Consider the following 16,350-nt stretch of genomic DNA (forward strand, 5'->3'; position numbering starts at 1 on the left):
CCTTTCCCCCTCATCTCTCTCTTTCCCAACCCTATGAAATTAGCCTCTCTTAAGAGAAAACTTGCCCTTCTTCCACACAAAGCTGTTTTGCAACCACTGTGGGGTTTTTGAGTTTTTATTTTTAAATTTTTCTGAAGGGAGGGTTTGCTACTTTTAAAGTTTGTGATCGTCTTGGGGGTATTCTTTTGGTAAGGATGGGAGGGGGAGGATAGAAAAACTGTTCAGTCGTGCAAAAAGAAAATGCAGAATAATAATGCATTTTAGGTTCCTGCTGGCCAGCACTTGCATCTTAAAAGAAGGAACCCTCCCTTTCCTTCCCTAGATGATCAGTTTAAGGAAATTGTTGCACCCAAAAGGTCTTTCTGCCATGCAGTTTATTATTTTGCTGTTGCTACTATACTGTTGCTGTTGTGCTGTTTTTCATTTAGAGCTGGGGCTGCTAGAAAGTGGGTACGTGATCCCCTTGGTCTTGCACTGAGCTGTATGAGGTTGGAGAAGAGTGATCAGGCGGGGAGGCCATGGTGTCCTCTACATGAAGCAATAGATCCTGAGGTTCAAGGAGTGTCCGAGGAGGGGCGTTTGTACCAGTACTGACCCGTGACTAAGTATGTGACCTTAGGCATGTCACTTTCCCGAAGAACAAGGATGATAAAATCTCCTACTAAAAAAATGCTTACTGTGTGACTTTTCTGTGTGTACTCTCACTCTGTTTCATAAACACAATGAGTCTATGGTAATGTCATGGAAACATTATGGGCCATCCTTGGCTAAGGATGCCATAATAATCCACCACTGGGGTCATACTCAGCTGCTGATGTGAGAAGTCAGGGAGAGCAAGGACTCCCAGCCCTAGCTGCTCGTCAGAGTCATGGGCAAGCCTGGAACACAGGCTCAAGAGCCTGACTATCAGTGTTTGAATCCTCTGCCCACCACTTACTAGCTACACAAATGTGGGTAAATTTTTTTCATCTGTAAAATAAGGGCAATAATAGGATCCAGCTTATGTTATTGGGATGACTCAAAGATTTTATCATGTAAAGCACTGGAAACTGTTTCTGAAAATGTTAACTGTGATTATTGACCCCTTTTCATCCCACAACCATATTACAGATGAGAAAATGGGCTAATTGGCTTCCTGTGGGGCTTTTCTGATTCTATCACATTTACCTTCTGCTTTATTTTTCATTGCAGAGTTAACATTGATAAAAGACATAATGTAATTATCAGTGGGATTGTGATGATGATTAACACAGCAATTCTACTTAGAAATGTCATAAAATACAGAAACATCCTAAGATATAAAAAAGATGTATAATCATGTCCTTCTGGCAAAGAAGGTGAACCAGATGTGGAGATTTTAGTCATGGAAGGAAAGCCAATCATGATTTTGGCAACTAAAGTTATTTTACATATTTTCAGTTGGAAATCTACAGAACCTGGAGATTTGTTTTTCTTTGGTATCAATTTCTAGAAACCTATCATATGACAAAGTTTCCCAACAATAGGGAGAGAACATTATTAAATTATGCTTTTCTAGACAGGCACAGATGACTCTGGATAAGAAATTGAATATTACAACTTAATGAGGAAAGGAAAATGAGTGGGATATCTGGAAAATGGGGTGAGTTTTCTCCTCCAGAGAGGGAGGTGAATGGTCATTCTTTAAATACTTTCTAAATGGCCGAAAGAAACACTGAAACAAGTGACTAGTCAAGCTGCTGGGTTCAAATCCTTGCTCTGCCACTTGCAGGGTGACCTTGGGCACTTACTCTCTCTGTAGCTCAGCTTCCTTCCTTAGAAAATTGGGATGGTAATGGCATCTCCCTCATAGAGATAATGTGTGTATGGTAATTGAGCCTCATATCTGGAACATACTAATTATTCCAAAATGTTACCTTATAATTCTTTACTGTAACGTCTCGTAACAAGCGATGTCTGAGATATGGGACACGTTATACCAAGTTGGTGGTCTTGATCACCTTGTTGAATCTGGTCATTTTCAGCAAACCCATAGTTCTGTCCACTTTCTAGATAAACAGTGGCCTTCAAGGGAAAAGGAAATTGCTTTGCTTAAGAACTCAGATTTCACAGATGTGTGCTGACCGCCTGCTGCCACCAAAACCAGTTCCCCCCAATTAAAATAGCATCAGCACATTTTGTTCATCAGTTCCCTCTCCTGCTATGAGGCTCCTGCCTAAAAATACTTGACTGGACTGCCAGGGATTGGGGCAGTCTTGCGAGGGAATACTTGAGGCAGTTAAAGCAATGTCGTCTCCATTGCCTAAAATTCCCCCACACCTAGGCAATCCACACATGGTGGGGACCTTGCAGCTTGTGATCCAGAGGCCACTGTGGATTCCAGTCAAAAACGGAATTTTCACCCTCTTCATGGCCCCAATTTGTTGTGAGCCTTATGTTTGGCATGACTGGCATGGAGGAGGGCGTGTGTCTGTGTGCACACCCCAGAAAGGGAGAAGTGCAGCAGTTTCTCCTAGCCTTGACACAGGAAGCCCAACTCCAGATGTCAAGGAAACACGAGCTGAACTAAAGGAACCTGGCAGCCCAGCTGAATTTACCATTGTGGGAAAAGACACCGAAAGTCCCTTTACGTTCTTGTCTAAAACTCAGGGTGCTGAAGACCCAGGGATTGCCTCATCAAACTACTCACCATTCTGTTTCTCACCTCCCACCCCCTTCTCACAGCCTTCAGGGGCAACAAACATGTGTGACGCCATTCCATTCCCTCCCATGCATGAAAATATCCTGATTCCTATCATGATCATGCTACTTCCCAAAGGGGTGCTTGAGATGGGGCGGGAAGAAAGCATAACAATAAATCTTCGCACTCCAGGCAAGGTGATAATTAAAAGCATTCTCCACAGCAGTGTGCTCTCTCTAATGCCGAAAGGGAGGCAGCTGGTCAGCAGAAAGTCCTAGCATGCCTGGGCTCGGGCTCCAGCTCTGCCTCAGACTAGGTGGGTTTCAGTAAAATCACTTCTTAGTCTATGAAAGGAGAATGGTGATTCTACTGAAGTTGTGGGATTGAGGGAAGCAGCATATTAACGTACCTGAAGTTGAATTTGTCAGATGCATTAATATACTCTGGAGTTTTCAGAGCACCCCAGGGCTCCTAGCTCCTGCCCGACTTGGTTCTCTCACTCCCTCACTTGCTTGCACTCTGCTCCTGTTCTCACTGAAGAAACAAAGGGAAGCTCAAACTCTGAAAGCTGAGCTGTGTTTGGTGACTGGAAGAAATGCAGGTCAAGGAGCCTGACAGGGGACTTTAAGGAGGGGCCCTGCCTGAGTGGGGACCTGGGCCCCATCACTAGCCCCGTCCTGTTTCATGCCACGGGCCCGTCAGCTGCCCTTCCTCCACTTTCTGAGTTAGGGTTTTGGGTTGCTCCCCCGACAACAACTCCAACCAGATGAGTTATGGCATTTCTAAACAGTTTACATCTCTTCTCCATTCCCCCTTGGGAAGTAGGGTGGGGAATAAAGTCAGCAGATAGGAGTCTTAAAAACTGGGCCAAAGGGCATTCACCAGACCGGTGTCTTCTGTTGATGAAAAGGATGTAGGGCTACATGACAAGATATGAGGTGGGGATTTTTTTTTAATGCAAATGCATCTGTAACAGTACATGGAATGTCCATGGGGTCTGAGAAGCCTATATCATTGCAAGCAAAATAGCAAATGCCTGATACGTGATTTTTTCAAACTTTAACATAAATAAGATCATCTGGGAGAGACTTTTGAAAATGCAGACTCTTGAGAATCACCACTCAGAGATTCTGTTTCCTTAGGTTTGGGATGGGGGCAGGGCTTCTACATTTTAAAAAGTGGTTTACCTGGTTTAGGTTATTCTGATGTATAAACGTGCATATGGAACAATGCCCTAAAATTTCTCCAGAGATCCAGTCCTATGTCCTGATTTTATATCAGTGACCCAAGTCAACTCTTAGGGTAGGCCAACCTACATTTTCACAGTTGTATTTTATTTATTTATTTATTTATTTATTTATTTATTTATTTATTTATTTTAAAAAATTAATGTTTATTTATTTTTGAGAGAGAGAGAGAGAGAAATAGAGTGTAAGCAGGGGAGGGGCAGAAAGAGAAGGAGACACAGACTCCAAAGCAGGCTCCAGGCTCTGAGCTGTCAGCATAGAGCCTGACAGGGGGCTCGAACCCACAGACCACAAGATCATGACCTGAGCTGAAGTTGGATGCTTAACCGACTAAGCCACCCAGATGCCCCAAACAGTTGTATTTTTTTTAATTTTTTAATGTTTTATTTATTTTTGAGAGAGAGAAACCAAATATGAGTTGGTGGGGGGGGGGGTAGAAAGAGAGAGGGAGACACAGAATCCCAAGTAGGTCCCACACTCTGAGCCACCAGCACAGAGCCCGACGTGTGGCTTGAACTCGTGAACTGCAATCACTTCTCAGCCTTTTGGCTAAGATCAAGTGTGAACTTGTGAACCACAAGATCATAACCTGAGCCGAAGTCAGACGCTTAACTGACTGAACCACCCAGGCGCCCAGTTGTATTTTTTTTTTAGATGTAAGAGTTCAAACCTACAGAAAAGTTCCAAGGAAAGTACAATAAACTCCCATAGATGCTTCACCTAGACTTCTAACATTTTGCCTGGTTTTTTAAATCTTTCTCATATTATTATTAGCAATTTATTTTTTATGATATGAATTTATTGTTGTTAGCTTTGCAAAACCCTTTGAGAATAACTGTAGATATCATGACCCTTCATCTCCAAATACTACAGCATTTATCTCGGAAGAAGAAGAGCTTCTCTTACATAACCACACTACAATGATCTCACCCAGGAAATTAGCACTGATATAATACTATTATCTAATATACCAGTCATAGTCAAACTTTGTCAGGTGTCCCAATTATGGCCTTTATGGCATTTTTTTTTCTGATCCAAGATCCAGTCCAGGATTAGACGTTAAGTTGAAATGTCTTTTTGTGTTAATGATTTTTTAAGCCACTGATGTTTTCACAGAAATATTTTTCTTCAAGAACCTATTTTCTGGTAAACAACCGCATTTCTTTTTCCCTTTGTCCTTATTGATTGCAAAAAGCCAGTGATACAGTGCCAGCCTGAGCAATAGCAGACTTACCTGGGCCCAGTTCTGTATCAGTTAAGGCCTTGGGAAAGGACCCTATCTCCTGGTCCTGGGTTTGCCTTGTGAGCTGATTTCCCAAAGGCAAACCCCATGACTATTAGTGTGTCCCCTTCGCTCTTCAGTCAGGTACGTTGTCACCTGGCTTACTCGTAGTCCAGACTAGTTCCCTGGATTTGTAAAGTGACCATATATTACTTCACCATAGTTTAATCTCCCCAGGAAGAGTGACTGATAAAGGATATGACACTTTTTGCCCTTCCTGGATTTCTCCAAAGGCAGTTGGCTGAATGCATACCTCTGAGGGTAATTCCCTACCCCCTCCCAGCAGCCAGTACTATAAATAATTTGAAATCAGAATAAGTGACTATAGTTCTGTTGCAGCCAGACAAGAAAGTGACCTGAAAAAAATATTGAACAGTGAAAAAATGAATGACCACGTATGATACCAAGACTTACTAGGATCCAGCTCTGGCACCCTCCTGCTGGCTCAGATTCTATGATGAGTAGAAAAGCAAAGGTCCTGTTAAGATGGCTGATTCACATGATTTGAAGAATTCTCTTATCTACAGTAAGCACCTAGAGAATATTGCTATGGAAGAAAACCCATTTCACCTAAGCATCTTCCTGGTGGATGTTCAGTTAAGCCTAAATTCAGAAAGAAAATGCCTCAGATTTTCATGTATGGCTGGGTTTTTGTTTTATTTGCTAGTATTCACTTAAGAATAGTATGAATTTTTCTTTAGTGAATGAGTTTATTTTTAATTAAAGAGTTCTTTTCGGGGGTGCCTGCGTGGCTCAGTTGGTTAAGCATCCGACTTCAGCTCAGGTTATGATCTCATGGTTCGTGGGTTCAAGCCCCACGTTGGGCTCTGTGCTGACAGCTTGGAGCCTGGAGCTTGCTTCAGATTCTGTGTCTTTCTCTGTCCCTCCCCTGCACGTGCTCTGTCACTCTCTCTGTCTGTCTCTCAAAAAAGAAGTAAATATTTTTAAAAAATTAATAAAAAAAATAAAGAGTTCTTTTCAAAGGGTCAGGAGACCTAGCTTCAGGTCCCCATTCAGGATTCCCCCCGCCCCCAACACATACACTTAAATAGGAGGTAGCAGGAAGAAAGCTATATTGGAGAAAGGGTTCAGGGGCATGGCCTCCTGGGGTATGTTGGAACCTGAGCTGGGTCGGAGGAGATTAATTCTTTCTATGCAGACACCCTCGTTCTGTTCTTCTCGTGCCTGTTATTGTTGTCATAGCTGTCTTTGAGGACTTTCATGATTGCCACAGCAAACATAGCAGAAAAATCCTGTGCAATATCCCTATAGAACTTTTGGTTGGTAAATTAGATGAGTTCTAGACTGACCATTTTCTTGAAGGGTGAGTACCCTCAGCCTGTTCTAGAGATTTCCTACACGCATCCTGGTTGGCCCAGAACAGTCCTGACTTTGTTATCCCCATATAGTTATTAAAATGTCCCCATTTCATTTTCAGAAGTGTCCTGTTTGGATGATAACTTACATAACCATACTAAGACTCTGGGAAACTCCAAGTTTGTTCTCCCCACACAAAGCCAATGGAGTTGTTTGAGTGGTTTGTGCTAGTGCATACCAGTCTTTATCCTGGTGATTAGCTAACTCTGTTTCTTCCTTCTGCAATGGAGGATTAACCCATCCCTAACCCTTGCATTCCAAAGGTTCTGATTGCCCCACCTTTTCTGGTCTTCTTCACATTTCTAACCTTCCTTACTAATGAGTTTTATCAGAAAGTGGATCCTAAGTGTATTGTGCAAGTAAAGACTCTGGACTGCATTCACATCTAGCCAAGAGACATCGGAGATGACATTTTCTGCTTTACTGAAGTGAAGCAGCCTTATTCTATACCACGCCAAATGCCTTCCTCAGTGCACAGATGATATTGAGGCAGTTATTGTGTGGTTTTATGCCTCAGATCCTTTATTTGTAAATCTGAAAGAAGACTAATAGCTTTAAAGTATTTTGAGAATCTCAAAGCTCAGAAGATTATAAATAACAAAAGATATTTTTTTCTCATCTAAAATGGCAGCACAGATACTGCGGTTACTTACTTAATAGATAGCGTGTGTTCCCTGGGCCATTTGCAGCTGATGGGTTTTTTCCAGTGCTCTATTTATAGAGTTAGGTCAGAAATATCACTTCCGTTGGAACTTGACCTACAGACCATTGTCAATTTTAAAGACCTGAGGAAGTAGAGTGCACACTAAATACAGCTGGTTCACAGGTTCAGTTAATGAACCACAAACCCCCAAGGAAATTAATTTTGCTGGAGGATAGATGTCTGAGTTTGTCCCAATCTCTTTTATATGATACCTTTGCACTGTGGCCTCATGGAGCTCGTAGGTCATCTTGAATCCTTATTTCAGAAATAGCCTATCCTAGGCAGTCTTCTTCCCTTTTATACCCCATTCATCCTCTTCAACATTGCTTGCTGAAATTATGGCTTTCTGCATCAAATAAAACAGGAGCTGATGATCCACTAACAGAGGTAACTTAGGCTACTCTGAGAAATTTAGGAAAAAGCAGATCTAAATATTTCCCTACTTCATCTTTCTACTGGGGCTAACCAAGATTCTCAGTCACTTCCCCAGTTCAAATGAATGACCCAACAGAAAAATATATGCTGTAGTTCAGCAACTTCCATGGGCTTGGTTTTAAACAGGAGAAACTGAATTTAGTGGATGATAATCCCCTTTTAATCCCTACTCTCTCACTCAGACTCCCATCTTTAAGCTTTGTTATTATGAAGTCGTGTTTGCTGGGACTTGGCCACTGGCCATCACATGTTTACCCATCATAAGGTTTTAGTAGGTAAGATAGACTAAGAAAACTCCTAGTCTGGAGGGAAATCTACTCTTAGAAAAAGGACCACATGTCTGTAAAACTCTCTTCAGGCTTAAATAGGTACTAGGTAGGGTACAGCCATTCAAAGATAGCCCATGGAGTAGAACATTTTCAAACTTTCTGGAAAAAGTGAAGTCCAGAATGAGGAACTAATTTCTTGTCATCAAAATGCCATAGATTCAAAGTTCTTAGTATAGCCAGGACCTTTTGAGATAATTTCCAACAACCCCTTGTTATGGGTGAGAAAACTGAGGCTCAGAGAGTTGAAGTGACTGCTCATTACCAAGGCCTACCCTGATGTTCTTTGTTACATCACTCTCCTGCTCCCACCTGGTCTCATTAAAAGCCCACAGCTAATTCAGAAATAGAACTCCAGGGTCCTGCCTTGTAGCCAGCAGCTGACCATATGTTGTCATGCATTATACAGAACATGCTTTAGGATGTGAGGACAAAGATAAGAAAGAGACTGTTAATTCCGATGCTAACATGCCATCTCTTTCCTGAACTTCTTTCAGTTCTGAAAAGATTTATAAGTTTGTTTGTTTGTTTCTTTCTTTCTTCCTTCCTTCTTTCTTCCTCTTCCTTCCTTCTTTCTTCCTTCCTTTCTTTCTTTCTTTCTTTCTTTCTTTCTTTCTTTCTTTCTTTCTTTCTTCCTCTTTCTAGTCTCAACAAGTTGCCTTTTATCTAAAGGGACAGGAGGGACCAATGTTCAGAATATCCAGCCCTCTTACGTCCTGAATTTTTCCTTCCCCCTGTTCTGGAATCAGTGCTTTGTTTATACTTGTAATATTTTTAACATGGAAAAGTCTATTCTTTTAAAGTTGATCCTTTTGCTACAGGACAGACACTTTTATGTTATGTACTGGAGATTCAGTTGACCTCCCAGAAATGCTTAGCACAGGAGTCATAAATTGAAATGTTTTCAGAGAAGGAGCTTCCTCATTGAAGGCCCCCAACAGGCCTCTTCTACATACTGACACCGGTTGGTACCAGAGGCCCCTTACCTTTTTGGAAATCAAGGCTACATAGCAACCTGATTATCCTCCTCCAGGCTGATTGCACAAGGACTATGCCCTGTGTGCAGAACAGAGACAGCCCCTGGCCTTGTGAGAAATGTATCTTCATAACCAACTCCCCCTCCAAAGGAGTGGGGAACTGGATCCAAAAGATAGTGTTCATGAAGGATATTCCAGAATCCAAGTCCTGTTGTTTTAACCATTTCATTCCTGAGCTTTCCTAGCTTGCCTCATTATTAGAAAAATTAAAAAATGTATAAGATGATAATTAAGCTTTCTTTCTCCCTAGAATTTCATCATCAGGGTTTGATCATCATTGTTCCTGTCATTTATACATATCAAATATCTTCATCTAAGAGTCACCAAGAACCTTTGGTTGCCTGGAGGCAGGAATTAGTATTCACATTTTGCAGATGGGTAGGCAGTCACAGAGAAAGAAAACATGCTTTGACTTACCTAAAAGGGTCTCAGAGAGTGGATAACAAATGTTCCCACAGTCTGTTTTAGAGAGACCTGACTTCACTGTAAACAGATTTTCTCCATGTAGCTTACTCGAATACTTCTACAAGCTCAATCCTGTGATGCTGAAAAAATCCCCAATAATGAAAATATTTTCAAAACCTAGTTCACTTATTTGAGTTTTCTATTTGTATTGAAACCAACCAAATTCCAGTACAATGAAATCATACTGCCTTGGCAGGTCTAAATGTCAGAGTCATCAAAAAGGAGAGAGGGAAAGAGCGCCCTAATTTTTAGAACTTCCGCTTAAAGTGAGCATAGAAAAGATTCACTTATCTATTTCCTGACCAATTAGGTCATTGGGCAGGAAATCACCTTTTTTGAAAGGCCAGTAAGCAGATGCCTTCTACCTTTAATTTCCCATAAACAGCATTAATGATTATTTATGCCAGCCCTCTCATAGAAATGTTTAAAATCCAAAGACATGAGGCCACTGAATTTTCTAGATGAAAATAAAGTTACAAATTTATAGTAACTGACAGTGTCCCACCTCCCTTTCTCCCACTTCTGTCTCAAATAATCCTACCACCTGTAACCACCCTTCAGTCGTTTTCCCATGTTTGAGGTCCTATTAAGTGAAATAACTTTACAACGCCGACCAGATTTTTAAGCCTCCAACCAGAAAGGGTCAGTTTCAGACTACCTGATTTACATGAATCAGGTGCTGGGCCAGTTGATGGAGGTTAAATAACTTGCCAAGCCAGGGCATGCATGATCTTTCTGGAAACCCCTTGCCCTGGGTTACCACTGAACATCAGAACAGAGGAAGCTGATTGTGGAGTCTGAGTGACACACAGATTCAGATGAGTGATGGAATGCTCACACTACGCCTCCATCAGTGTCTTCCTAGAGATGGGCCTTCAGGCTCTCCAAGCCCTTCCCAAGGCCCACCGGGCTGGCAGAGTTGCAGGCTAATTGACATAATGCCTGGAGAAGGCTGATTAGGGTAGCAGTGAAGATAGTCTGCCTGGTTTGTGCCCCAGCTCTGTCATTAACCAACCACGTGACCTTGGGAGCGTTACTTAATCTCTCACAGCCTTAGTTGGTCAATAGGGGTGATGATATTACCTACCTCATAGGTGGTTGTGGGATCAAGAGAGATGTAACTAAGATATGAAGCTCAAACAAGATGTAAGCTCTCCTTACATATAGGGCTCACCTAGTGCTCCCTTATAGTACTTTAAAAATATTGTCTTTTCTTATTATTAACTTTCAAGGCCTTCTGTGATTGCTCTTGTGGTGGCGTAATGTTTGTAAGCACTCCTGAATCTTTTAGATCTTTTCAAGCCACTCAGTCAGGGTTTCCATTAGGAACTTTTCCGTGGTCATTTACACTTGTTGCCTTTAGTTGGGACTTGAGCTTACCTGTCCAGAAAGCAGCCAGTGTATGGAAAGTATATCGATACTTTCTTATACTGTTTTCATTAGCTTAGGGGCATGGCATTCTTTATTTTATTTTATTTTTTTAACATTTATTTATTTTTGAGGGACAGAGACAGAGCATGAGCAGGGGAGGAATGGAGAGAGAGAGGGAGGCACAGAATCCAAAGCAGGCTCCAGGCTTGAGCTGTCAGCACAGAGCCCAATGCAGAGCTCGAACTCACGGACCGCGAGATCATGACCTGAGCTGAAGTCGGATGCTTAACTGAGCCACCCAGGCGCCCCCATGGCACTCTTTAAATAGTCACCACTGGCCAAATGTGGCTCTGACCCCTGAAAACATCTTCCAGAACCTGGGAAGTGCCTATCAGTCTATTACTGAAAAAAAAAATTTTTTGAGTGCTTAACTAATTAACAACTCCTAATTTTTCACATGTAGCTTTCTCGTGGCAAACTTGGAAGTTCAGCCTTACTTCATCCTATCACTTAGTAGGCACGTACGCAACAAGCTTCTACAGTTTGCTTGAAAAATGCAAAAATGCCATTAAGTTTAGCTTAAGCAAGATAAAATTAAGAATGTAAATCTGCTGCTAAACTGAATATATAGTAACATGGTTCCAAGTTTAGTAGGAATAACTTATTGACTATTGAATCAGTATTCATTATCTTCCATGTGTCAGTGACACAGAATGAGGCATAAGTTAAGTGATTCAGGCATGCTAGCATGAATCAGACATGGATTTGGGCCTCTTAAAGTATGTATTAGGAGTGATAAGAGAAGCACACCACAAGTAATATACCACAGGATAGAAAGAGATGGCATAGCGTGAGAGAGTGAAATAAAGTATTACAGGAGTTTAGAGGAGGAAGACGTTACGTCTGTGATGACCAAGGAAGTGGCACGCAGGAAGTAGTATCAAAGACAACATGTGGACTCAGAGGCATTTCAGGTGTGGAGGGGACATGGGGAAGAAGTGATTGAATTGGAACAAAGTCTCTTTGAAGTGGAATGGAGGGAAGTGGTGTGGAAAGGCAGATCAGGCACAGGCTGGAAGAGCTTCGAATGCCAATCTGGGGAATGTAGAACTCTTTGGAGGCACTTGGGAGCCATTGAAAGTTTTTGAGCATGCTGAGAAGCAGCAGGGAAGTGTGCTTAGATGTGGCTTGGGGAGGTTAATCAGGCAGAAGAGAGGATGGGCTTTGAGGAACTGACAGCAGTATGGACATCAGTTAGAAAGCTCTAGGAGCCACCCTCAGGTGAGAGCTAATGTGGACCTGATCTAAGGTTGGAGTAGGAGGAATGGAGGATAGGGAATGGATATAGGTGAGATTTTACAGCTAAACCAATAGGACATCACAATTTATTGGAACTGAGAAGCATGGGAGAAGGAGAAATTTAAAAATGGAACTGAGGTTCTGAACCAGATTAACTAGAAGGCCAAAGAAAGAGACAGGGAAGAGTAAGTTATAATGGAAAAAGTGAGCTTGATTTGAAGATGCTGAATTAATAGTGCTGCTATTCATTATGTCAGGCTTGTAGTTCTTGTTAAAAATGGAGGACAGGTGCTGAAGCCGGTCACAGATTGAGACAAAGGCTACAAAATCATCCACATTGGGGTCACATCCTCGTCAACAGTGAGGACATCCATATGGAGCAGACATCGCAAGCTTGGTGGGAATGAGTCATATATGGCTCATAATTATGTTCATTTGTATGTTTAAAATTTTTGTAATTAAACTAACATTTTAAAATCTGTAGATTATACTTAAAACATGGGCTTCTGACTTCTCTTTTAAAAGTCAAAAGATGTGGCTGACTATGAACTCATATTGTCACATGATAATAATAGCTAGAGCGAGACAGGGTCTGCAGCCTTGAGGTCATGGATGGATTGTCTCATTCACCACAGTCTCCTCTACTCCCCATCATGTCCTGATACTTAATATTAAGCACAAAGCAGAGTAATGGTCACCTAGGGCTGAGGGAGAGGAAAGAGGGGCTTGAGGCTTATATAGTTAAGGGGTATGGGCTTTCTTTTTGAGGCAATGAAGTGTTCTAAAGTTGATTGTAGTGATGCTTGAACAACTGCGAATATAGTAAAAATCATTGAACTGTACACTTTGGGTGGATTGCATGATGTGTGAATTATCTCAAAAAAGCTGTTTTACAAAAATGCAAAAAAGAAAGGAACAATCAGTTGCTATTGCCTTTGCAGGGTTGGTTTTCTTATAAGAGAAAGTATTTCTCTGTTAATACGTCTCTGTCAAACTGGGGAAAATGAAAGATGAGAGGATTGTGTATTTCAAGAATGGAAGAGAGAGTGTATCACTTTGTGGTAGTAAAGAATTCCTGTATTTTAAGATGCAAACACCTGGCCTCTTTATTAATGCACATTACCTTCCTAGCCACTGAAGGCACTTAGGTGGTAGGAGAAAAATTTGTCATGGCCCATCCCCTGAGGTCCCCCCACAACTAGGAAGAGAGAGAGAAGAGTAGCAGAGAAGGCAAAGAATACTCCACTTGGTCCAGTAGAAGCAGTATGCCAAAGGAGGGGGAAGCTTTATCAACTGCCGACAAGAGGTCAAGGATAATGGGGACAGAGAAGTCAGGAGGTTACGGGAGACCACCCAGTGAGAATGCTTAGAGAAATGGGGCCAGAGAGAGACACAGACGCAGATGACGAAGTGCCCTGGATGCATTGTTCAGGAGTTAGTATTTCTCCTCAGTACAGCGGGCTGCTGCTGGAGTTTAGGTAAGGGAGTGATGTGGTCACATGAGCACAGTCTAGATCGTGTGTTTTCCAAATAAATTTGTATATGTTTTAAATTATGTGCATAATGAAGCAAGGTCACCCTAAACTTTGTTCTTTCCTATGCTAAATTCTTCATTCTGAAACTCCCAGGCTTGTTGAGGTCCCAGTCGTTGATTTCTATCTAAGTCATTCCTGTGCCTGCTTGAACCAGAGAAAATGTATGGTTGGTGTTATCTAACCCAGGGGCTTTCAATTTCAGCACTATTATGTTTGGGGATGGATAACTCTCTGTTATGGGGGCCTGTCCTCTGTCTTACAGGGTGTTTGGCAACATCGCCAGCCTCTGCCCTCTAGATGCCAGTAGCTCTTCCACTTAGATATTGCCAACAAAATCACCTCCAGCCTAGAACCACAGACCCGCCTTCATCTGCCATAATATTTGGGCTCAGGAGTGTTAGGCCATGCAAAGTTGATAAAACCACCCTGAAAGATGACTGGTCCAGAAAAGAAGACCAATTCCTACTCCAGACTGAGAGGTGAAAATCAAATGATACAGTAAGCAGGCAATGAATGAGAAGCTCAAGACTTCGTGTGGATTTAGCTAATTCAGTGGACTTCAGCCTCTTTGTTCTTAGTCTCCTCATTTAAAAGATATGGCATCTTGTGGATATAAGGCAAACTGAATGTCTCACTCTGCCCCCCTAGGGCTAAGATTCCTCCCATGGCCCAGGGCCAAAGTGGGCACAGGAATTCAGAGGAGACCTCAAGATGTGCCAGATATGATGGGGGCCTGGCTTCTAAGTGGTGGGACTCATGAGCCTGCCTCTGAGGAGGAACAACAGGAGGAGAGCAGGAATAGTTTCTGGTGACATCAAGAGAGATCCGCGAAGCTCTGGAGATGTAAGGTAGCTGAAGCTCAACCTGGAGTAGACTAGAAACTCAGATGAATACTTCAGCTCCTCCCCTTTATAGGAAAGTCTTAGAAGGTGAAAAAATGTTTCTCTGGGGATAAGGATGTCTAAAACAGATGAGACATGAAATGGTTAGATCTTCCAGGGTTCTCTTCTGGGTGTGTGTGTGCAGGGGTTGGAAGGGCAAAGGAATTTTATACACATATTCCACCATTTCTACATTGATTAGGAAAATTGAGTTAAGACTCTTGTCAAGCTAAAAAAGTCTTACAACTCTGTTAAACTAAGACTATTTCATAACTGGCTCTTATTCTATGTAGTAGCATTATGCCTTTTTACTGTGGATATTGAGTGGCTCGATTTATTACTAGCAATGGCTCCAAGCTGCCTTGCATGCAATCTCTTACTGATATATAACTCTGTTATCTTTTAGCCCAGTGGTGGTCGCTTTCACTGAGGCTGAAGGAAATTCATGCTGGTTTTTATTTTTAGTCTCATGTCCCTTAACCCCTCTCCTTCTTCTCTAATTTGTCAACTTTTGTGGTAATGAACTGAGCCCCCCAGTCGTCTCTAAGCAATGAGCAAATGACTGGACTTTTGTTTATGTGAAACACCATTACAAGAAAGGGCATTCATAGTCATGGCTTTGCCCTGTTTCATTTCAGGCCCTTCTGGATCCAGCTGTGTGACGGCTGCCCTAGGAAACACCTGGAGTCACAGTGTGAACACCCGGCTGATTTTCCAGTACCTTGGTTCAGAGAGAAGACAGGTGAGTGCTTTGGCAATGTATTCTGACTGTCAAGGTCAGACAACAAGATGTACTTAGCAATATGAGTGTTCATCTTCTGAAAGCACTGGCCACGTTGTCTGTCCTGGGCCAACACTGTCAGGGGTAGGTAAAGATAGCAGTTACAATGAAGTGGGAAAGAAGCCACTCACAGGAAACCATGTCTAAAAACAGAGCCCATTGAGTTAACATGCCTCCTGATATTTGCCAGTGGCTTGTAAGTGACCAAGGTCCACCCCTCTAGGGGTCTCAAACTCTCCATCTCTAAAAGGTGAATGATCATTTTACTTAGCTGGTGTTTGTTGAGGACTAGATAATTTGTGTACAAATTAAATAGTGATGGTGCTTTTTCTTGAGGTTAGTATGTTTGAAAACTGTAGGCCAGACAGATTCTGCCACATGATTAAACCATTCCCCAGACCCTGGTTGTTTGTGCATTAACTCCTAAACCAGTAGGTTCCAGTACTGAAGGATGCTAGAGAGACCCCCAAAAGGATGATAGCTCTCTCAGAGCTCCCTATCTAGGGTTTCTATCCTGGCCTCAAGTATGATTTCCCCACCTTCCATCCAGAAAGGTTACTTTCTACCCTGTTCTTAATCTTCTCTTTTACTCTGAAGGAAGTGACACCACAGTCTGACCCCTTTGCTCAAATATTTCATAATTAGGGAATTTATTTTTCCCAGTGTCTAACAGCAGCTTTACTCTATTGTGTAGACCAGGTTCTAGCATGACCTCTCCCACAAGCAGGAGGAGGAAGAAGACAGGGTGATTGTTATGATTTGCTGGATGGGGCAAAATTCAGAACCCAGATTTGCCCATCTTGCTGATTATATTATAATCCAAGTTATTAACTAAAGAGGCATGAAATATCACGCTGGTGGTCCTTTCTGGGGGAGGTGGCAGGGAGTTGTTGCCCTTTACCTGCATTAGGTAAATTGGCTCTCTTTCAAGGAGTCAGGAATCATCAGAAAC

General features: G+C 42.1%; 1 protein-coding gene across 7 annotated transcripts in view; it reads left to right on the top strand.

Moving 5' to 3' along the window:
- The window catches only part of RAD51B (RAD51 paralog B), a 640,680-nt gene that overhangs the window by 503,985 nt on the left and 120,345 nt on the right, over nt 1–16,350 (top strand). For all 7 annotated transcript variants that reach the window (XM_019451449.2, XM_019451443.2, XM_019451447.2 and 4 more), the window contains one exon: nt 15,256–15,359. In XM_019451449.2, coding sequence (XP_019306994.1) covers nt 15,256–15,359 — 104 coding nt within the window. The remainder of the gene's footprint in view (nt 1–15,255; nt 15,360–16,350) is intronic.

The sequence above is a fragment of the Panthera pardus genome, unplaced genomic scaffold (genome assembly GCF_024362965.1).
Source record: "Panthera pardus isolate Hobbes unplaced genomic scaffold, ASM2436296v1 HiC_scaffold_24, whole genome shotgun sequence".
Lineage (NCBI taxonomy): Eukaryota > Metazoa > Chordata > Mammalia > Carnivora > Felidae > Panthera > Panthera pardus.